Below are 25,103 nucleotides of genomic sequence, written 5' to 3'. Positions count from 1 at the left end.
AATCAGCATCCACCACTTTTCTATTTGATTTTCCTATTTGCCTAGGAAGACTGCATGTCACTTTCTTCAATCAAACCATTCACGTTTTTTTCTCCTCATTCAATGCATGTGGACATAATAGAAGTCTTCATACTGAATACCCATCACGTGCCAGGAGTTCTCTCATTAAAGAATTAGTTTAGCTTGCTACAAGCACTGTTTAATCCACATGAGGGCACATGTTCAAACACTGTTTTGGCTAGCTACATGTGTAATGGTTTGATATGGAATTAAGTGAATTGACTTAGCAAAGATGAAGAGGGTGCAGCAGGGTATTACCAGTCTCAAATACATACTTCTAGTTCTTATACAAGTGGCATTACCTGAGAGCAGTGACAGTGAAAATACCAAAGTCAGCTTTCCCTTCTTTGTTTGTTTTCACTGGACCTGGAGTGGGTATAAACTGGAAAAGAATGGAACATTGTTTTCAGCATTGTGAAATAACAGGACAATTTACCTTATTCTACAAACTGGGATTTGCCTGATATGAACAATTTACAACTCTTTCAGTGCTTTAGGAGACCAAATTGCTGATATTCTTCTTTTTTTAACACTTACAACTGGATTTACATATGACACCCATGACATTTTCATAATTGATATCCAACCTCAATCTCCTCAGTGGTATATGCATCACTACTCTCTCTCTCTCTCTCTCTCTCACACACATTTTAAACACAAGCATCACTACTATGCCACACACACACACACACACACACACGCACACACGCAAGCACACACACACACACACACACACACACACACATGCATTTTAAACACAAACATACATCCTAATTATTACAACATTATGTATTTAACATAATTAGAAGATCATGCCATACCTTGATCTTTGGATCCTTGGTGATTTGTATTTTGACATCAGCCTCTTTGACAGGGTTGTCTAAAGCATCAAACAGCTGAACAACCAGTGGAGAAGGAAGCTTGTTTTCATTGTAAACCATGATTACCTGAAATAATTAAAAAGGAGATCAACAGTCTAGATAATACTAAGAATGAAATCTAGGCTTTATGATTGAACACATTTTAAAATATATCCTATATTGCCTGGTTCCTTGGTAATCTTACCAGTCCTCCAAGCCACATCTATCAAATCTGTATGGCTTTTATAGGTCATCTGGTCATCAAAATATTGGAAAACATAGTGAGATTTTACAGACAAATTATTAACAATGCAGGGATAATGAAGTGCTAATATTACCAACTGAATATCACTTTGAGTCCAAATTGCTACTTGTCTTCTCTATTACATTAAATATATGAAACATGTTGAATCATTCAGAAATCACTGAATATCCTTTTCTTCCTCCTTTTTCAATGATTCCAAGATGCTTTCCATCATATTTATTCAAATTTTGTAACATGGCTTTTGAGAAATCATTTGAAGGAATCGCTGATGATTTCTGTAATGATAGCCATATTGGGCTGATGCCTCAGCATCCAATGAACAAAATCTAAAAGGTCTTGAATACAAAATGCTTCCAAAAAAATCATCATGTGCAAATTGGTCAGGTCTTTTTTGATAGGAAACTGTAATAACAAATGTGAATGGACCATGGATGAATGATGATGGACAAAGGAGTGTTACAGTAGCTGACTTGGCCTTATGGCCAGATGAGCTAAAAATTGTTGGGAAAAAAATGATCTATCTAGCCAGAGCACTGCTGCATTATGCATTCCTAAAATATCTTCTGCCATTTTAACAATATAAAAAATACGCACCTGCTCAGGATCATAGTCAATAACTGCAAGCTGGGAGGCTGGTCCAACTACCATCTCAAGCTTGACATAATCTTTCAGATCCTTCCAGGATACTTGTAACTCTCTTCGACCCAGCTTTCCATCAGAAAACTTGACATTATTTATCATAAATAAACCCTGCAAATAAATGCAAAAATGTTAAGAACTAAAAAAACAAGGATCGCACTTCTATGAAATATACCCTACAAATATGAATAAAACATTTTCTGTAGAAATCCAGTTTTCTATCATGTCCTTTTCCATAACCACAAAAAAAAAATACTAAATCATAGCAACCAACAACAAAAACCCTCTGTTAAATATTTTCTTCAAAATAATCGACCTTGATAATTAATGACAATAGTTAATTCATCAGTATGAGATCTTATATTGTGGGCAATAAAGATTACAGTATAAAAGACGCACTTTCAAAGCCAGATAAGTATACTGTCACGCAAGAACTATGGCAAAAATCATTTCAGCATGAGCATGCTACTCACATTATCAGTCGGATATGTAAGAGTGACAATACAGATAAAACAAAAACAAGTCCTTTAAAAGGACTGACACTCTTCTAGCTGACAAGAATGTTAGAAATTCAAGAAAAGACCATTTCTTCTTTTTAATGTAGTATTGAAACCATCAGATTCTTCAGCAGTTACAAACTTTTTAAATTAGCTGCTATGGCAGACATTTTGGATGTAATATTGGTACGATTTCATTGAAGGCCAAATGGACATTACAAGATGTCTTCTAGATAAAACCCTAAAGCAATATTATTTTTCACTCTGGAGGGTAATAACACGATTTATAAGATAGCTACTGTGGTGGCCATATTAGACATCAGGCCAGCACTACTTACATTCATGACCAACTTGACATAAAAACTTTTGTATTGAAAACCTTATACTGATATGACCGTCCATTCAGTAGAAGTAGTGATAAAGAGATTTATAAGATGACTGCCATGGCCATATTGGAAATCTGATTGAAACCATTTTCATTCAGAGCAAACCTGACATCATAAAAAGCCTTTCGTTAAAAATCCGAAGTCAATATAACTTTCCATTCAGGCGGAGTAGTGATAAGATTTTCAAGATGGCTGTAGGTGGTCTTATCAGATGTCAGATTGGCACTGTTTTCATTTGAAACCAACAAGACTTACAGTTATAACCTCAAGTTGATATGAATATCCATTTAGTTGATAACAAAATTTTCAAGATGGCTAGCATGATGGCCATAGTGAATGTCCAAGATGCATAATGTTCACTTAGGGCAATTAGACCATGAGATGAATGTGTGTTTAAAAGTTTGTTGGCAATCCTTCAAGTAGTTTAGAAGGAATAGCGATAAAACATTTGTGCTAATGGATGGACTAATAACAGACAATAGATCATTCCGTAAGCTCTCCTGGTTTACGACCAGTACAGCTAATGAGCTCACATGCACAGATGCCAACCTTTAAGTATGTTTATTAGAAATCCAAGCATACACTTGTTTAACTCTAGGCAACCTGTCTGGAATGGATAATATGATCATTAAAGTAACAAACTGAATTCTTAAGGCCTGAAAACAGTAAGTAACAAGTAAGATCCAATTAGAGTAAGTAGTCCATTCATCCAATTCTAGAACCTTGAATTTCATCTACATTTTTTGCCACAACAATAATTATAAACACTAAATTTCGTCAGATGTTATCTGTATCTTTCTGTTCTCTTTATCGTTATCTCCATTTTTCACCTAATGACAAACTCATGTTAACATTGAGAAACTGTATTTTTTCACACCAGTTTATCATACTGATGAAGCAGTATTTTTCTTCCCGCCTGTGTCAGCACAGAAAACTCCTGAAACATTCATAGCAGAAAATGTTAATTTGAATGGATTTCATCAATTCGGAAAGCAAAAGTTTCACAAATGTTTTTAATAATTTAATAAAAGTCATAGTGACTGGAATCTCTGTGTACTGTTTGAAATTAAATAATAAAAAAAACTGCTTGGAACCTGACTTAGTGTAACCAGGATATAACCAACAATCATTAATTGCTTTGTTTAAAAAACTTTTCCTGTACAATCTCTATATTAAGGACAACTATCTATAAGACATTTTTGCAGAAGTCTTTCACATGGAGGTTCCATTGTGTTTCAATGAATATGACAAGACAGCCTTCAAGCTGAAAGGAAACAAAGATGAGGCATATCCATTAACAACTGTTTCCTGTTTTTAACCTGGCTGCTACTGTACAGTGAATAATCATTTATTTGCAGTCCATTTATCCAAATGTCTTGGTATACAAACAAGGAAGCTGGAAATTGTCTGCATGTCTCTCACACCCTTGAGCTTTTGGTAAACTGATGTTAAATACATCAAACTGTTTTTATTGTAACACCCTTTTTAAGCACACGAAACATGGTGGCCAGTATATCTGGTGGAGGAAGACCCCTGGAAGAACCAACGACCCACAAGACGCTTTCTCACACATCAGTGTGTACCAACATACAAAGTAACATGTGTCCAAAGTTACTTGAGAAACTGAATATATAAACAAGAGTTCCAAGTGAGCCTGAGATCACTCATCTGGCTGACATATGAAAACCAAATGCAAAAGCACCTGGCCACAGTACTTTGGTTAATATCACTTTCTAACATATACAGGATTTTATATTTTTTTTGCAATGCCTTCCTATTGGAAGAAAGATCTGCACTGCTTATGCAAATTTTAAAGTCTTATGCCAAAATGCTTTTTGTGTGCTTTAGTCCAGTTTGTTAACTCGTAATTGAGAAGTCCTTTACACCTTATTTTGCTTACTGTAATAATGGCCATACAGAATTGCGGATCAGCATCGTTGTGAAAAACTGAAAGACTAACTTGTCCAGATGCTTCATGTAAAATTTAATCAAATTCTGTTGGACAGTATTTTATAAAAAGCTGTATGAAAAGCTGTGTAAATTTTTTTCTATTTATAGTTAACATTACACATATCTGACAGCAGATCAGCCTCACCATACAAAATGAAAGGTTTTCTTCCTAGAATGTTGGTCAAATTTAGCTAAACTTTGTTCAGCAGTTTTGTGAGGAGTTGATAGGAAATGTTTCCCTTTTTTATAGCACCAGCCATATCTGATGTCAGGCCAAACCTTCTTTGAGTAAATTTAAAACGCCTTCAGGCCTGAATGCTGCCAGAATTAGTAAATTTTTAGAATGTCATTAAAGGTTTACCTACTTTTAGTAATAGCAAACATTTCTAATAGCGGATTGGAATTGTACATATAATATAAAAGGCTTTCATTCCAAAAGCTTGATCAGATTATGTACAGCAGTTTTGGACAAGAAGTCATATAAAGGATTTCTCTCTTTAATAACAGTGGCCAGACAGATTGGCATTATTTATACAACATAAAAGCCCTTTAGACCAGAGTGCCATCTAGCAAATTGTTTTGGTAAAAAAAAAACAGTTTTGGAGAAGTGGATGTTTAATATTTTTGTTGTAATTTTAGGGATGGTAGTCACGTCTGATGATGGATCACCATCACTTCTATAAATTTTCAAACGTCTTCATGCCAGGATGCTCTATGTCAAATTTGGTCAAACTGATCAGTGGTTTGTTGAAGAAGCAATTTTAAAGTTTTTAACTTTTTAGAACAGTGGCCATAACAGAATCATTTGTACTTGAAAGGTCTTTGTTCCAGAATTCTCAGTGATAAGCTTGGCTGAAATTGGTCCAGTGGATTGAGAAGAACCTGAAAAAGTAAATGTTCATGAACGATGCACAAAGAAGCATACAAAAAGTTCCCTTGGCCTTACAGTCAGATGAGCTAACAGTTTTATCATGAGCTTAATCCAGTGTGGATGGTCATTTCACATGGAAACTGACTCCAAAATGATCCCTATGTTGTGTTTCCACAATCATGGCAGGCTTGACAACAACTATTGGGTGGGAGGGATTAATTTTCTCCATTAATTTTGAGAGAAACATTAACCTGATTTTTTGTTAGCAAATACGAATGGAAGAAAAGTGTTTGGTTGTTGTTGTTGCTGTTGTGGGGTTTAACGCCATTTTTCAGCACACGATAGGCTATACATGGCGGCCAGTATTAATGGTGGAGGAAGAACTAGGGGAAACCCCCAGAAAGAACCACCGACCCACGAGAAGCTACTGGCAAGCTTTCTCAAGGAAAGTGTTTGGAGTATTAGACTAAGACCAAAAACCAAGTTTTCTAGACCAACTCAAGACTGAAATTTTATTTGTTTACATTTCAAAGATATTCATCAAAAACTTTATATAAAGATAACTTACCCCTTTAGATTTTGTAATAGTGATGTCCTTTTCTATCAAGTTTTCACCTTTAACCTCTAGAGTCGCAGCATCGATTTTCTGCAAATGTGAAAAAGATGGATGTATCATTTCTTTCACATTTCATAGTAACTTATAGAAAAAATAATGACAACATAGTACAAGTGCATTAATCAAACACAATTTTAAAATAAGGAAAATATAGAAAATACTTTGGTTTGGAATCAGTTTTATTTTATGGTAAAGCCATACAAGCAGTCTGTATAGTGTCAAGGCAAATAGAATAAAATGATATGGCCTGGCTGATTGGTCTAACCTGATGGTAGTATTCAAACCCACAGCCTTTTGGTCTGGAGTCTGGTATGCTAACCACTGTGCTACTATCTCCTTTAGTCACCATTTATGACATGCAATATACCCGCATCAAGCCTTTAGTCACTGTTTATGACATACATGACACCTGCATTAGGCCTTTAGTCACAGTTTATGACATAAATGACACCCACATCTGGCCTTAAATCACCATTTATGATATACACAATGCCAGCATCAGGACTTTAATCATAGTTTATGACACACAGGACGACATGTCAGGCCTATTCTACATCACCTTAAATACATTAGGAAAGTGTGTTACAGTGGCATAATGCAACCTGAATAAAAATAGGAACATGTTGACAGAACAAGAATGTCCCACTACCTGCTCTCTGATGACCCTACAGCCAACAGTGCTTAAGAAACTGACCTACATATGAAACATAAAGGCCTTATAGATATATGCATGGAAGGACAAGGCAACAATGTATGCAGAGCATTAGGAAATACTTCCAACATTTGATGCAGGGGATACATGTTAGTCGTTATCATGTGATTGTTAACTTGTGGACAAAAAGACAGATGTGTAAACCTAAACTCATAAATTAATTAAGAACATGGTGCACAGATGAGATATGGAGAAGGCTGACAAATGGATGGATGGATAAAGAGAGATATGGAGAAAACTGGAAAATGGCTGGATGGATAAACAGAGATATGGAGAAGACTGGAAAATTGCTGGATGGATAAACAGAGATATGGAGAAGACTGGTAAATGGCTGGATAGATAAACAAATATATGGAGAAGACTGGAAAATGGCTGGATGGATAAAAAAAGATATGGAGAAGACTGGAAAATGGCTGGATGGATAAACAGAGATATGGAGAAGGCTGGAAAATGGCTGGATGGATAAACAGAGATATGGAGAAGGCTGGTAAATGGCTGGATGGATAAACAGAGATATGGAGAAGACTGGAAAATGGCTGGATGGATAAACAGAGATATGGAGAAGACTGGTAAATGGCTGGATGGATAAACAGAGATATGGAGAAGACTGGCAAATGGCTGGATGGATAAACAGAGATATGGAGAAGACTGGAAAATGGCTGGATGGATAAACAGAGATATGGAGAAGACTGGAAAATTGCTGGATGGATAAACAGAGATATGGAGAAGACTGGAAAATTGCTGGATGGATAAACAGAGATATGGAGAAGACTGGAAAATTGCTGGATGGATAAACAGAGATATGGAGAAGACTGGAAAATGGCTGGATGGATAAACAGAGATATGGAGAAGACTGGAAAATGGCTGGATGGATAAACTGAGATATGGAGAAGACTGGAAAATTGCTGGATGGATAAACAGAGATATGGAGAAGACTGGAAAATTGCTGGATGGATAAACAGAGATATGGAGAAGACTGGAAAATGGCTGGATGGATAAACAGAGATATGGAGAAGACTGGAAAATGGCTGGATGGATAAACTGAGATATGGAGAAGACTGGAAAATTGCTGGATGGATAAACAGAGATATGGAGAAGACTGGAAAATGGCTGGATGGATAAACCGAGATATGGAGAAGACAGGTAAATGGCTGGATGGATAAACAGAGACTTGGAGAAGACTGGAAAATTGCTGGATGGATAAACAGAGATATGGAGAAGACTGGAAAATGGCTGGATGGATAAACAGAGATATGGAGAAGACTGGGAAATGGCTGGATGGATAAACAGAGATATGGAGAAGACTGGAAAATGGCTGGATGGATAAACAGAGATATGGAGAAGACTGGAAAATTGCTGGATGGATAAACAGAGATATGGAGAAGACTGGTAAATGGCTGGATGGATAAACAGAGATATGGAGAAGACTGGTAAATGGCTGGATGGATAAACAGAGATATGGAGAAGACTGGAAAATTGCTGGATGGATAAACAGAGATATGGAGAAGATTGGCAAATGGCTGGATGGATAAACAGAGATATGGAGAAGACTGGCAAATGGCTGGATGGATAAACAAAGATATGGAGAAGACTGGAAAATGGCTGGATGGATAAACAGAGATATGGAGAAGACTGGCAAATGGCTGGATGGATAAACAGAGATATGGAGAAGACTGGGAAATGGCTGGATGGATAAACAGAGATATGGAGAAGACTGGAAAATGGCTGGATGGATAAACAGAGATATGGAGAAAACTGGCAAATGGCTGGATGGATAAACAAAGATATGGGCAAACTTATAGAGTCTGATACCAATGACAAAGAGATGTGCAGGGGCATGCAAAGAAAACAAAAAGCAAAAAACCAAAGTAAGGTAAAAAGATGGACAGGCTGATAAACAAACAGATACTGATTGTGATAAAGAAGAAGCAAAGAGTGAGACAGAAAGCTTGAGCTCTAGACACAAACAGATAAATAACCAAACATGCAAACATACAGACAAACAGAAAGGGAGAATGACAGGTAAAAAGACACAGACAGTGTTAAAAAGGCATTAAACAAACAAAATGTCAGAGATCTCGACTGGCAGACACTCAGATACTGAGAGTAACAGAGGTAAAGAAACATATGCAAAGTAACTAACTTTAAGACAGAAAGCCTGAAACCAAGACAAAAAAGTAATTTACTTTGCAACATAATGCCAAAGAACTATCGAAAGAAGACAGACAAATAAATTAATAGTTGTTCAAATAAACAGAGAGAGAGAGAGAGAGAGAGAGAGAGGAAAACTGACATAGAACAAAAAGCCAGAGACCTGCAGCCAGAATAAACATTCAAAGAGAAACACAGATGGACAGACATAAAGGCAGGCAGACATTAAACACGAAACAAACCTCCATGTCTTCAATGTCATTCGCAAACTTGTCCTTGACCTGAACCTGTATACTGGAGGCCAGGTATTGTCCTACACCTATTGTGTTGTTTCCCATACACTGACACTTCATGGTGTTTGGCTCTCCAGGGATTGCTCTGAAATTACATACAAAGACAGTAAAACATTTATTGACACCTGCTCTTCAAAGATATGTCTCTGATTCTTTTCCTTATTTTTCTGTCATATTTTAACTTAAATATATGAGCACTCAGACCACTAATTCATTTCCCATAGACATCAGTGTTAACATATGAGAACTAGCTGAGAGCCCATGTACTACCTGACTGAAGCTAGCACGAACTTTCTTAATGGTACAACATCCCTAAAATGGGGTGACCAAAAAGGCTATCTTAATAAACTGTCTTCCACTGAGTAGACAGAGAATAAAAGGAATGCATTACCCAACATTTTATAAAGAACATTACCGTATTTATTGTATATGTTGCAACATGATAAAATAATTTTATTTTCTTCCTGTCCCAGAACTTATGGTGAAACATTTTTTCAGTTTGGTCATATGTCCCAAGACTTAAGAAAAACTAAAAAAAATTGTATTGCATTTGTGCTTGCCCCCCAACACACACACTACACTTTGCAATAAAATAGGTAAATAAAACGCTTAATTGATAATAAAAAGAAAGAAACTAACTTGTGTTTTTATCATTTATTCCTTTTTTCAACATGAGCATTTAAGAATAAAATATATCCGCAAAATCTGTATAAGTAGCCTAGGCTTCCATACTGTAGCGTGTATCAATTATGTCCGATGCCATACACCATGGTGTTCAATTGACATGAACATTAAGAAACAATTGTGTGAGGTTGTGCTCAAAGGTTTGAACATGTTATCTGACTGAAAACTGGTGCTAAGATCATCATTTGAGAACACATTCACTTGAGTGCAAGTGACAATTTTTTCACCAACTTGGGTTATAACAGTATCCGTACTATTTACCCACAGACATCAACACTCCTTTGTATTAACTGTAACCACAGATACCAAGCACATAGAAGCCCTGGTGGTGAATAAACATGACTGGCAGTGAGCAGTTAACTCCTTCTTTGAACCTACCAACAGGACATCAAAGACAAAAGGATATTTTTATTACAAAGCAAGCCGATCTCAGAAGCTGACTCTGGTTACTTTTTTTGTCAAGGATATCAATACAAAGGTTATTTTATTGCAAAGCAAGCCAACATCGGAAGCTGACTATGGATTCTGTGAAGTGAATCAATTTTTTTTTTTGAATATACAAAGACAGCCAAGATATGAAAGCAAATTTGAGTTCCTTTTTACCTGTGTTCACAGGAAATTTGAAAATAAATTGAAACAATGGAACAAATTTTAAAGTGACACAATATAGTGCTTTGTGCTCAGATGTCGATGACCCAGCGTCACCCACAATGATTGGAAAAAATAAAATCTTGTGATGAATTCATGAAGGCCAGAAGAGAAGCAAACGATTTCGCAAACGAGAGGGAAATAATCAACCAATATACTGAAGACAACTGCCATTCCCGCATGACATGGTGTTAGGTGCAAAATAGTCAGGATTGAATTATATCCAGGTCTACTGTATCACAGTATCTCATAAATATAAATCATTATTTGAAAACACATTAACTTGAGTGCAAGTGACAATCTTTTCACCAGCGCAGGTTACAAGAGTGTCATTGCTATTTACCCACAGACATCAGTGCACCTTTGTATTAATTAGTATTACAGATGCCAAGCACATAGAAGCCCTGATGGTAAATAAACATGACTGGCAGCCAGTGGTAAACTTCTTCTTTGAACTTACCAACAGGACATCAAATACAAAGGTTATTTTTATTACAAAGTGAGCCGACCTCGGAAGCCGACTTTGGACTCTGAAGCCGTTTTTTCTTTAAAGGATATCAATACAAATGTTATTTTATTGCAAAGCAAACTGACCTTGGAAGCCAACAATGGAATCTTTTAAGTGAGCTGATTTTTTATTTTTTATTTTTCAATATACAAAAACGGCCGAGATATGGAAGCTAACTTTGGTTCCTTTTCACAACTATTCACGAAAATTTTGAAAATAAAGTGAAACAATGGAACAATTTTTAAAGTGACACAATATAGTGCTTCGTGCGTGAACATCGATGTCCCAGCATCACCCAGAAGATTTGGAGAAAATAAAATCACATAACGAATTTGTGAAGGCCAGAAGAGAAACAGATCATTTCGCTGACAATATGATCATTAACATGGATGAAAGTCTATTGTACTTTGATCACATTCCTGAATGGACTGATGATAAGATGGGGGTCAAAAGTGTAAGAATTAGCAAGACTAGTACAGATTTGAAAACATCTGACTTTTGTCCTTGCAGTTTCCGCTTCAAGTGATGTGTTGCCTTTAACAATTTTTCACGGTATGAGAAAGCTAAAAAAATATTCATGTACCGAAAGAATGGATCATACATGTGCAGGAGAAGAGTTGTGTTAATGAGATGCTGCTGCAGTGGATTAAAGAGTTTTATCTCAAGTACACAGTTTTATATTTTTAAAACTAAAATTTCAGTTGGAATGCATTTTCCGACATGTAATTTTCAAATGATTTAAAAGGTGTCCCACTAATTATGACTAAAAAAAATTATGTGTCCCAAAACATACAGTGCACAAAAAAAATACTTTTAAAATTAATTTATGGTGTCCCAACAAATATGGTGTCCTAACATATATGGTAAAATACAGTAGTATCTTCCTTTTAACATTTGAATTCTCAGTGAAAAGCTTTATCATCTACATCTTCCAGTCTTTATCAGATGACAGTTTTAATGTATCTGTGTTGTATGAACAGTATGATTGTTTGCACACAAAATCCTATTTTCATAAAATTGCAGATTATTGGCTTATTTCTAAATCTGTGCATAAATAAACTACTGCAATCAGTCTGAATGCATATTACAGCAGTTGTACCTATTTTTATCTCAGACGTAATATAGCACAGGCACTTTCCCTGCAGAGTTCTGACTCCAAATTCGTATTCTATAGACACTGTTACTAACATTTGTGAAAATAAGCAATCTGTGCACAAGCACAGCACATCTTGAACTAAGTTAGCGACAACTTTCTCATTTATCAGGATTTGGTGCTTCAAGAGAAATATACTTGTAGTGTATAACAGCAAAAGCTGCCTTAATCAACAGTCTGGCTCCAGGTAAGCTCAAGATAAATTTTGAACTGCCAGAAAAAATTTGAAATCATGTAAGTGCACAGAGAGAATCTATGGAGAAGTTGATACACTGATAAAAGGCTCAGAAAATTAAAAGAGAAAAACTTCATACAGATATTATACTATCCTGTAGTATTATGCATGTTTTTCTTTTTTATTTCATTCGTATGATTCTGATTATACAGTTTCATATCAGCATCAAATGCAATAAACAAAATACCTGCTTTTTATTGGGTTTGTTTCCTTCTGTATACACTTCAAACTTCATTGAGTGCCCCAGTAATAAAATTTAAGTATTAAAAAACTGCCAAATACTGCAAGCCATGTAATACAATATTACTGACTTTTGATTTTTGTTATTACAAAGATTTATTGATCAGGAAATATACTTTTTCTTCGGTTGATAAATCTTTGATCAGGAAATATAATGCACACCTCTGCCCATAACCTAATGTATATTACTTTTCTTAGGTTGGTAAATCTCTGTATCAACCATCATCAAAAGTCAATAATTATTGAATGATTAATAATAGTATTTAAATAAATTGGTAAAAACCCAACAATTAAGGCCATCAGTTAGTCTGTAAACAAGTTGTCCTATTCAGGGGTGGTCTCATTTTAGAGGGTAAGTCTGCTAAAAAAAAAAAAAGACTGCTACTGAGTGTTTTTATTCTGGATGGTCAAAATTTTATATATATATATATATATATTGTTGTTGTTGTTGTTGTGGGGTTTAACGCCATTTTTCAGCACAATAGGCTATACATGGCGGCCAGTATTAATGGTGGAGGAAGAACCTGGAAAACCCTGGAAAGAACCACCGACCCACGAGAAGCTACTGGCAAGCTTTCTCACATGCCCACATTGGCTGAATTTTAGATTCGAACCGCCGCAGACAGAGGTGAGATGGCAGTGATGCGTAATGAAGAGCGTTTTAGACCACTCGGGGCCCCATATATATATATATATATATATATATATATATATATATATATATATATATATGCCTATAGTCTGTATTCAAATGCAATCAGCCTAGACCATGATCAGCCATTGCATAATGCACAGGCACATCAGGGTCTATATTGTTTGTTGACTAAATAACCCTAAAAAAACTGCATAGACAGAGATCTGCCAGCACAGTTTGCAATAATGGATCTAACTTAAATTAAGAATATCCACTTTTGCAAAATCATTGCTTGTTGCACAGCTTGAAATGATGTGATCATTATATAATGAAGTTATGGCATGGTGTCAGTTGCTACCTAAGCACTATTAACCTTTCTCAAGACTGGTTATAAAATAATGTAGTTGCAACTTCTGTCTCTCATGAACTGATCAAAAAGAAAAAATGCCTATACAATTTTGATAATAGTAATTACAGAGCTTTGAAAAAATGATGAAGTCAACCAGAAGTATATCATACTATGGGAAATCTTTTGTGATTTATGATCTCCCATAAAATTGGCTGAACAGAACTTCTCTTGTGGAAACTGATGTGATCTCCATAACTGGGTCATGCTGACAAAAGCAAACATACACTCTGGATTTGGTCAGAGAAGTGTCACCTTCAACCTGTGCCAATTTTTCTAAAAATGTAATACTCATTCAGCTATTATTTTATGGACAATGAGTGACAGGGTGTTTTTTCCATACTTTTTCTGTGTAATGATCCTTACATAGGAGCTCGATAATTAACTAAAAGTTGTGCAAGGTAATATACACAAACCTATACATTTTTTCAGTGATTGGGAATTGCTGGGACCCTTAGCCACAAAAAATAACAATTTTGCTAAAAGTTCAATACACAAAGCAATAAACCATAACACTTAGGAACATAAACACCTACTTGACAAGGAAGCTGAAATCCACATTGCAGTCGACAACATTGATGTGGCAGTATTTGATCTCCTGGGTTAAAGTGGAAGCTCGTACACCAGGTAACTGACCCTTCAACAATATATCCTTGGGAGGCTTGGATGCCCAGTTTATCTGAATTTAATGACATGACAATGATAACACAGGTACAAGTTACGATGAGTTTAAGGAATATTCAAATCACCTTGCAATAACACTCGTATTCAAATCACCTTGCAATAACACTCATAGTCAAATCACCTTGCAATAACACTCATTCCACTTGAATATTCAAGTTCTGAAAGAAAGTTGATGGAAACAAATGTATTCAATGTTAGATTTGATTTTTATTAAAGAACATTCAACTTCAACACCAAGAGTTCATGGTAACCAACATTTATATTTCCTTTATATATTATTCTTTAAAATAACAATGTCATTCCTAGTTTAGTTTTTTTTTTTTACTTTACTGGGAATATGTTTCAAGATAAGCATGGAAATTTGTACTGATATTTACCATAACATTAAATATAAAGTACAGATTTATATTTCTCATTATTTTGATCGCTACATACCAATTTGATTGATACAAGATGATTTAATTTATACATGTTGATTTAATAACATTAACCAAGATAATATAACAACGCTTTCAATTTTAAAACCTTATCATCATAACAAAAGATGTCCGAATGACAAAATGGTTGGAAATTAATCTGGTCATTGTTCAAAGAGCGGATGGTATTTGATTCACTATTTTCATGCTTGTGATTCTGAGCTATCTGCCTATGTAACTGACATCAGTTAAACTACATGTCAAAATCTTGATGTGATTGAGAGAATTTTGTGGTGTAATCTTATCAACAAAATAGCCTATATGTGTCAAATATCATAGAACTAACCATCGTGGAAAATTCAAAGAGTATAAAATATGTTTTTCCTAAACATTTTAAACTAGATTTTTGTGCAATATATATATCCACAACTGCAGATCCCAAAAGTCCAAGTTTTTTTTTCTTTAAAGTGTAGAGCTTGAACATTGCTGTAATGGCCTAAATCTTTTTGGGTCATCTGGACATACATTTAAACACACATACCAAAATTCATTTGATCTGGTCTTATGGACAAACATTAAACCACATGTACCAACATTCATTTCTCTACCTCATGTGGGTTTAGCTAAAAAGTACTTTGGCCCAAAAAGTCTATATCCCAATAAAGCCTAAGAATCTAATTTGGTTATGTTCATACGAATACAAACATGCCTAACATATTTCATCTATCTCAAACAGTTGTTGTTTAATCATTATAAAAAGTTTTTTGTCAAGGTTAGAGTCCCAAAAACATATAAAAACTGAAAAACTGCTGTAATTGCTTGAAAGTCTAATCATGTCATTGACATAAAAGTACAAATAGTACTAATAAATTACCATGTTCAATCTCTAGTTATTTTCTTAGTTATGCTAGGAAGGGTTTTGACTAAAATGTTGAGGTCCACAAAATGTTTAAAGATGTGAAAAAAATAAAAAAATAACTTTAATGACCTGAAAATCTAATCAGGACATTTAGTTATTCCCACAGTATATTGTGTTAACTTGTATGGCTCTAATTGAAATAGTTTTTATCCTATCTTGCTAAAATAGTTTCAGAATGGATGTACAGACTCACGGACAGAGAGATAGCAGTGAAATGATATGCCACTTTCTCATGTCACAGTGGAGGTATAAAAACTAATTGGAAGCACTGCTTGTTTCCTCTGAATGGCATATGAAACGTGTAAATTCAGACGAGACAAGAATCATAACATGTCAGGATATAAACATTTTGATATAATGGATAGCTCTTTGACGCAAATAAAGAGTAACTGGGTTAATAAAACTTGTAATAATAAGAAGGCATTATTTAGGGCACACAACTAACAGACTTGCACTAATTTCTAATAAATCAAACTGAGAAATCAACTGTATGTGTGAAAATCATGCATTATTTTTTTCAAGTTCTACTTTTATTTCTTCTTTCCTTTATTCAGAAGATTCAACCAGATTGCAAATGAAGGAGAATATTAAAAACCTTCTAAAATAAACAACAAAAAATGATCCACAATGTATATTTCTCCCTTCTCTTTTCACATTGACACATCATTACCACTTTGTACAGGGACACATCATTACACAGGGACATGTCATTACACTGGGACACATCTTTACATAGAAAAATGTCATTACATTGGGACATGTCATTACAAAAGGACACATCATTACATAGAGACATATCATTATACTAGGTCATGTCATTACACATGGGCACGTCAATACTGGTTTTTAAATCAATACTCTGAATTCTCACCTTAATTTTATTTGCAAGTTTGTCATCAATTTCAACGTCCCTCCCGGCTTCATCAATTAACTTCATACCTGGAATAAAGACATAAGAATTTATTTTAAATATACAAAAATTATAACCACAAAAGTTAACAAAATTATTTCCATAAACTTTTAAATAAACAAGAGGACCAAGTGGTCCTCATATTGCTAACCTGGGGATATGAACATATGTCAGCTTGTAAATGCAAATTTACATATGCATTTAAAGTACAGAGGGTAAATAAAACTTGGAGCACATGGCTAATACATTGTCTATTAATGCTGGTGTCATTTCTCTTCTTTGGTATATTTATATTTCCAAGTCATTTATACCATAAACATGGTCCCCTGGAGCTCTAACTGCCACCTTAGACTAGGCCAAGAGTCACAACTAAGAAATGGTTCACAGCCCCACTGTTAATGTATACAGACTTGTTTGGCACTATATGGTGAGGTAATCTGTTCAGCCAACATGGATTTCTGGGGCATTCCTTACCACTTGTAGCCTCATCCTAGGAGTCATAGTCAAGAAACCATTGGCATACACATTCAAGGGTGCTTTGGTGGCTCAGTGTTTAAGACACTGAACTCATGAACAATCGGCTGTGGGATCGATTCCCACCATCTGAACAGCATGGATCCCCATTAATATATGTGGATACAGCTCAAAAGCAAACTTATCTGAAATACAAGTTCACACAGCAAGTCTTGTTAAAGTCTGTTAATAAATATAGTCTCTGGAATGTTTACAAGCTTAGCCAATCAGATGCAAGACCACCACATTAATATATATGGATGGGACTCATAATCGATCTCATCCAAGAACATGATGGTTCACACTTAAATACTATGTATGCTCAAAAGTCTAAACAGAAATACTGCATGACAAGCTCAGCCAGTCTGATGCAAGTCATTAATACATGGATATGCTGCTCACAACTGAACTCATCCAAACTCTTGATGATATAAGCATACATACCAAGTTTGATCAGAACGATGACCTGCAGTGTATACAAGCTCAACCAATCAGATGCTAGATTACCTAATTAATATGCATGAATGTCAACCGTAATCAAAATCATCCAAAACACCTTGATGATACATGCTTACATACCAAACCTGATCAAAATCTTTTCAGAAATATGGCTTCTTGATTGTTCAGCAGCTCAGACTATCATAACAACAATTATTATACATGGATGTTGCTCATGTCAAAAATAAACCTAGATCTTGATGAAGCATATAAGAAGATAAATTTTTATAAGATTTATCTTCATAATCTCACTCATGGATCTAAGATTTATCATCATAATCTCACTCATGGATCTAAGATTTATCATCATAATCTCAATCTTAGATCTAAGATTTATCTTCGTAATCTCATGCACAGATCTAAGATTTATCTTCATAATCTCACTCATAGATCTAAGATTTATCTTCATAATCTTACTCATGGATCTAAGATTTATCTTCATAATCTCAATCATAGATCTACGATTTATCTTCGTAATCTCATGCACAGATCTAAGATTTATGTTCATAATCTCACTCATAGATCTAAGATTCATCTTCATAATTATCTCAGTCATGGATCTAAGATTTATCTTCATAATCTCAATCATAGATCTAAGATTTATCTTCATAATCTCACACAGATATAAGATTTATCTTCATATCTCACTCACAGATCTAAGATTTATCTTCTTAATCTCACTCATTGATTTAAGATTTATCTTCATAATCTCAATCATAGATCTAAGATTTATCTTCATAGTCTCACTCATAGATCTAAGATTTATCTTCATAATCGCACTCATAGATCTAAGATTTATCTTCATAATCTCGCTCATAGATCCCTAAACTGATCACATTTCTCTACCATAATCAACTCCTGCTGTGCAGTAAATGATTTTCATTAACTTTAAAATCAAGCTGTAACAAAGAACTGTAACAATGTTAACAATGCCTAGTGCTGGCTTCATAATGTTGTCTGCTTAGACCCAAGTCTCACTATTTCTTGGTGATAGCTTGATACTGTTGTGCTCAGACCCGTCTCACTATTTCTTAGTGATGGCTTGATAATGTTGTGCTCAGACCCGTCTCACTATTTCGTAAATGACGGCTTCATACTGTTGTCTACTTAGACCCAAGTTTCACTATTTCCTAGTCCGGGCTTGATATGGGTGTCTGCTTATATTGAAGTCTCACTATTTCTCAGTGTTGGCTTGTAACTGACTTGGGGTTTATACAGCTGTTGTTACAAATATTCCAGACCTTTTCCAGACTAGTTTGCAATTTCTTCCAGACCCCTCATACACATGTATTCAAAGTCTGTGTCATGTCTCAATTCATCTCTCTTCATCAATAATACTATTTGTTGTTCACAGATATGTTGTTAAATATGTTTTATTTTCAGTGTTTAATCTACACTATTGATCATCAATCCTAAAAGAACCAGTATAGATGAATCCCTTTAACCAGTTGCATATTTCATCCTGTTTTTAGTGACTCTTGTGAAGATGAATAGCACTGCAACACATGAATGTATCCAACCAACAACAACAATAAAATACAAGAACCTGAAATTCCATACCATTTTTCAGACCTATACGGGAAATCTTTCTCATAGTTTTATTTCTTCTCTGCATACCTTTTTCAGACTTTGTATAAACCTTGCTTGTGTAAAATCCTCACTATTTCTTGGTGCAGGCTTGACACTGTTGTATGCCTATATCCAAGTTTCACTGCTTTCTAGTGCATGCATAATAGAAAATAAATGAGAATTTACCTATGTATACATACATGCAGCCACAAAGAAAAACTGTAAATGGCAACTTAAGACTGTAAGCAAAAATTATTTATAATTATTTTAGTTCATTGAAATTTCCATGTACTCACTAAAACCCTCTAATGTTTCGCCTGCTGGCATCTGGATCTCCTGGTTCAGTTCTACTGAAGTTGTCTTCCCATCTTTCTGATAGCTCAGCACAATGTCAGAGATGCGGCCACTTGGAATGACCTTTACTCTCCTCTCAACTGATTTCACATTTCTGTATCCCTATATCACAATATACATTCAAAGCGGAATTAAATTTCATGTCTTTTCTTTTAACTCATAAATAAAGCAAAATATTAAAAACATCTGTAGCACATAAAACTATATAGACCTAAAAAGTTTCAGTCCAACTAATTTGAAAGCTTTAACAAACATTTAAATTATGCTATAATCCAGGCAAATCTAATCAGGTCATTCACATATGGTCATCTAACATGATCAGGTCATCCACACATGGTCCCCTAATCTAATCAGGTCATCAGTGTATGGTCACCAAATCTAATCAATTCATCTACACATGATCCTCTAATGTAATCAGGTCATGCATGTAATGTCACCAAATCTAATCAAATCATCCACACATGGTCCCCTAATCTAATCAGGTCATCCACACATATAACATATTTCATTTGTCGACCTGTGATGGTGTTTGCCTAATCATGCAAACAAGTTAGGGTTTTTCTATCAAATGTGTCCAAGTCCAAATGTTCATATGCGTGCAAAAACTTGAAAAATTATTATAATGGATTGAATATTGGACTGGGTCATCTAGATATGCACACAAATAAGCAAGCCAAATTTTGTTTGCCAACATTAAACAATTTTTGCACAGTCTTCCTCACAACATGATTTCAACAGCTCTGATGAGTTTATGATTTAAAGGGTTTCAGGAAGTTTTCAAGGAGTATTTTGTCTTATGGAAATTTAACCGTCTCCATGTTACTGTGTTAACTACCAAAGTTGTGCATCATTTGATCCACCAAATTTTATCACATTTTATTTACTGTTCAATTTTGGACAATATGTACAAAAAATTTATTATTTTAAACAATGATAAATGTTATTTAGTTTTAACTTTTTGTATTCCCTTAGATAAATTAAAGTCATTTTCTGAAAATTCAGAGTTTTTCAACAAACTGAGGGGCTTTTCAAGTATTAAACCACATTTTGTTCAATTCAATGAGTTTTCCAATCAGCTTTCAAATTTAAAGATTTTTAAAGTTGTAAAGACCATTTAAGAAGCCTCTCAGGATGGAGAGATGAACAAATCTATATGCTGCTGATGCAATTATTTAGGGCATAAAATCTGTTATCAACAAAGAACTTTTATTTATGTGATGAAAATTTATGACAATCTGGTGAAAAATGTTGAAGTTAAAAAGGTTTGAAATTTGATATGCTAATTGTATAAGTGTCCCACTGTTTGACTGCTTGAACAATCTAAATAATTATGTAGAGATTAAACATTCTCACCCTGCTGGATGATTAGACTGATCAACAGATCAAAGGAATGTGTTGTATGTTAGCTGATTCATGGCCACATTGTTTTGCCAAATGGTTAACTGACATCAAGTAGTATGGTAGAAATGATCATTTGCCAGATATTGCAAACCCGTAACTGGAAAGACAAATCCAATTTCTTTTTGATACAGGCTCATATTTCTACTGCTTTACAACTTTAACCTCATCCATGTAAATCACTACCTGCAGATCTATTTTTGCAGTGATAATCTGTCCCTCTTTGATCTTCTTCAAAAATATTGGATCTCCTGTCAGAGTTCCTGTACCTCCACTAGAGCAGTCCATGGAATAGCTGGGCAGACTCTGTGCACCAGTAAGCTGAAATAAAACATAACCTTTAGAGAGAATGCAATCAAGCACACCTTCAAGTTGATCTTACAGGTCAATCAACATGATAACAAGGGCTGGATGTAATAAAACTTTAGAGTTTGAGCTTGAGATTGTGTGTCAGTGACAAAGGACTTCACTTTTGTAAATCATTTTCAACTGGCTTAAAACTAAAAGTTTATCACAAACTCAGCATCAGAGCGTCATGATCTTCAGGCATGGAAAACTAAAAGTTTATCACAAACTCAGCATCAGAGCATCATGATCTTCAGGCATGGCAGTTAAACCTTTTTAAAGAATATTCATTAGTATTTAATCATTCACAAATATGGGATTACTGTGCAATCATAATGTGTTATACAATCAACATCAATTATGCACAGTGCTGTACACCAGGTTAACTTTATCTGGAAGGGATATGGTCTTAATAAATATTATAGTGAAAATTCAAACTGATAGGTTACTCTGGTCATGCTAAACCATGTTTTTTCCATATTGTTGCTAATGTTTATTTCAATGTTAATGTTTTTTCCCCAAATTTTCCATTGAGAGACTGAAACTAATAGAGCTAAATAATTTATCTTTTATATGGTATTTCATATCTACAACTAGACAGGTGTCTGTGGATGACAGGCCTGACTGTTCCTAGGTATGTTTTACTGTATATACTGCAGTATTTAAGCTGCATTACCCTCCCAAAATCAATTTTAAAATATGAAGATTGCATTTTTTTTTACATAACCTACAGACTACAACTTTCTAACCACTGAATATACACCCATATTGTCCATTTCAGTTTCTCAAACTTTGGATAACCCCAGTGTTGTGGGCTAAACACTGTACTTAATACAAGCAGTAAAAAAATGAATCATGAGACACAAAAACTAAATGTAAATATACTGCAAAAACTATAAAATAAGGCATTAAAAACAAAGGCAAAAAGAGCAAAATTCTTCTATTGTTGTACAACACTTGAATCAAAGAGTGTTTCAGACATGACGGGTCCAGAGGGCAAGCCTAACAAGATTTGAGAAAGTGGGGACTGGATCTAGCCCATACATAAGCTCAGGGAGATCCAGCCAAATGAAATTGATGGAAAAAATTGACTGGGGCTATCACACATTAAAACTTGGCTACCAGTCTATTAAGACTGGTTGACTGGGCCTATCCCATGATACATTATTTTCTGACATCAACATCTGCTCAAATTTTAAACAGTGGGGTGGTCTCATGATCAATAAAAGGTACAGTTAAAAAACACATGCCTCAAAGCCAATGGTATATACATGTAAATCAATAAGCTTCATTTGATAAAAAAAATTCTGCTCTGCAGGTTAACAACAACCATCACCATAAAACATTATTAAGAAAAATGTATCAATCTACTATACCTAAACCAATATCTCGTGACATGCTGTCTTCAGATTCATATCTTCATTAAGCTAGCAATTATTATACAGTGATCAAACATCCTTCTGCCAACAATGTGTTATCTCTCAAGACAGGAGGACTTTCAATTGAGGTAAACAGACCTTATAGTGAGATCCAACTTGACAAACTACCCTTCTACCAAAAGAACGTGTTTTTTTTAACACAGACAATCTTTCAATAGAGGTCACCACACAGAATAAATTAAGCTATTTTGATTGACAACATTTCTGCCAACCAAAGTGGTCTCTTAGGATAGGTGGTCTTTCATCAGAGGTAACACAGTTAATTATGAAGTCCTCCTTGATAGGCAACCCTTCTGCCAATGAAAAGCAACTTCTGAAGACAGATATTCTCTCACTGGAGATCAACACATTATACAGTGAAAACTTTCCTTATCGACAATCATTTCTGCCAACAAAGATTGGTCTTTTATGACAGGTGGTCTCTTATTAGGGTCAACACAATTTACAGTGAATAGTGAGTGTCTTGAGAGACCAACCCTCCTGTCCACAAAAAATGGTTCTTTCAAGACAAGTAGTCTTTTGTTATGGGTCAACATATTATACAGTGAAAAGTACCTTGATAGACAATCCTTTCTGCTAACAACAAGAGGCTTCTCAAGACAAGCACTTTCGTCAGAGGTTAACTTAGAGGTATACTGGAACACATTCAAGCTATACACACAAATTTGTGTCTATAAAATGCAGATAGTAATAGTTCTAACACAAATGCTTCCATGTATCCACACCAGGAACTAAATTTTTATTCCATCAAAGACCTTGAAATTACCCTAGACTTCTTCATTGGCATTCCATAGAAATGCCATGTTTCACATTATGGGCCTGTAATATTCAAACAGAAACTTTGGGCTGGGATGGGGATATAAAAGATCTGTTGGCTGGTTTTCAATGGCACTCTTAACATATTGGCTTTTTAATGCAAAAAAATGGATGCTAAGTGCATTTCCTCAAGGCCAGAACCAGCCCAACCCTCTACCAGTTAAACTACTACTACTACACATAAGACAGTGTTAATTCATTTAAATTATGCAAAAGAATTTAACGTTAAGCAATTAATCTAAAGCTTTTGTTCTTACTGAAAGACAAATCCATGTTTAAAGATGGCACATTTGATTAATATAAACTATGCTAACAAGACAAGCTCCACATATGCTGTGCATGTTTGAATTATAGTACCTGTTCCCTGTGATAACAGTCACTCTAACAGACCCTAAAATTCAATGCGAAATAGAATCAGTCTTGATCACTAAGCTGTATGATGAATTCTAAAGGGTATCATTAACATCCTGATGATCTGTGATTTTATGTTTGCACTTTTCATAAAGTAACACACATAATGTCAAAAATGTAATCTGGAGCTGCAGTAACATGCACATGGTTTGTGTCGTTTTTTTTTCCTATAAAAGACAGGTGGTGTGATGATAAATATCAAAGTAAGCAAAGATTGGTCTGAAAAGACAACAACCAAGCGGTTTTATAATGATTTTTAATAATCACTTAATCTCAAACACTGTCCTTTATAGACGGGAGTCCCTTAAATAAAGGTTACAATAATAAAAATTTAAGACCAGAAATGTGTCAAGGATTATAGATGTAAATATGGTGAATTTGAAGACATTTTAATTCAAGTTGCAATGTTAAATTTCAATGTCAAACAGGGCAATTATATATATATATATATATATATATATATATATATATATATATATATATATATATATAGAGAGAGAGAGAGAGAGAGAGAGAGAGATCAAATAATAGAACTATGTGAAAAATCAATGGTAGCCCAGGGGTTATTACAAAGGTCAACAGCAGATATTCTGACTAACATTTAACGAATATAAACCCATATAAAAATATCTGGCTTCACTTTAAGAAGTCATCTAAAATTATTGAGCAGTAACATGGTTCTAGATGCATGGACAAATGGCTGAGTCAAACAAGGGCCATTACTCAGTAAAATTTAAACTTAAATTTATCAATCAAACTTAACCTGCCATTTCTCAAAATAAAGCCTGATGCTAGATTTGTTCAAATCCATGAAGCCTATTAAAAGTTATTGAGCAGAAATAGAATTTAATCTGCCACCAAACCAAGGCCACAACTCAATCATACCAATGAATGGAGTCCATCAATGGTATGATGGGTAGATTTGTATAACACTCTATGCCATCAATATGACCCACCGAATATTGACCTCTGTGGACAGGTATCTTGTACATGAAGGTATCCACAATGGCAAGTTTCATTGTA

General features: G+C 34.7%; 1 protein-coding gene across 1 annotated transcript in view; it reads right to left on the bottom strand.

The window, feature by feature from the left end:
- Nucleotides 1-25,103, bottom strand: part of LOC149783381 (structural maintenance of chromosomes flexible hinge domain-containing protein 1-like) — a 163,547-nt gene that overhangs the window by 72,715 nt on the left and 65,729 nt on the right. The window contains exons 25-33 of the mRNA XM_089931608.1: nt 21,256-21,390; nt 19,614-19,773; nt 16,699-16,766; nt 14,345-14,487; nt 9,250-9,385; nt 6,097-6,174; nt 1,780-1,935; nt 882-1,007; nt 363-442 (exon numbers count right to left, since the gene is read on the bottom strand). Coding sequence (XP_089787734.1) covers nt 363-442; nt 882-1,007; nt 1,780-1,935; nt 6,097-6,174; nt 9,250-9,385; nt 14,345-14,487; nt 16,699-16,766; nt 19,614-19,773; nt 21,256-21,390 — 1,082 coding nt within the window. The remainder of the gene's footprint in view (nt 1-362; nt 443-881; nt 1,008-1,779; nt 1,936-6,096; nt 6,175-9,249; nt 9,386-14,344; nt 14,488-16,698; nt 16,767-19,613; nt 19,774-21,255; nt 21,391-25,103) is intronic.

This window comes from Sinohyriopsis cumingii, chromosome 14, assembly GCF_028554795.1.
Source record: "Sinohyriopsis cumingii isolate HCF-2022 chromosome 14, ASM2855479v2, whole genome shotgun sequence".
Classification (NCBI taxonomy): Eukaryota; Metazoa; Mollusca; class Bivalvia; order Unionida; family Unionidae; genus Sinohyriopsis; species Sinohyriopsis cumingii.
The sequence above is the reverse complement of the archived record's forward strand: the minus strand, read 5'-3'. Positions and strand labels throughout refer to the sequence as shown.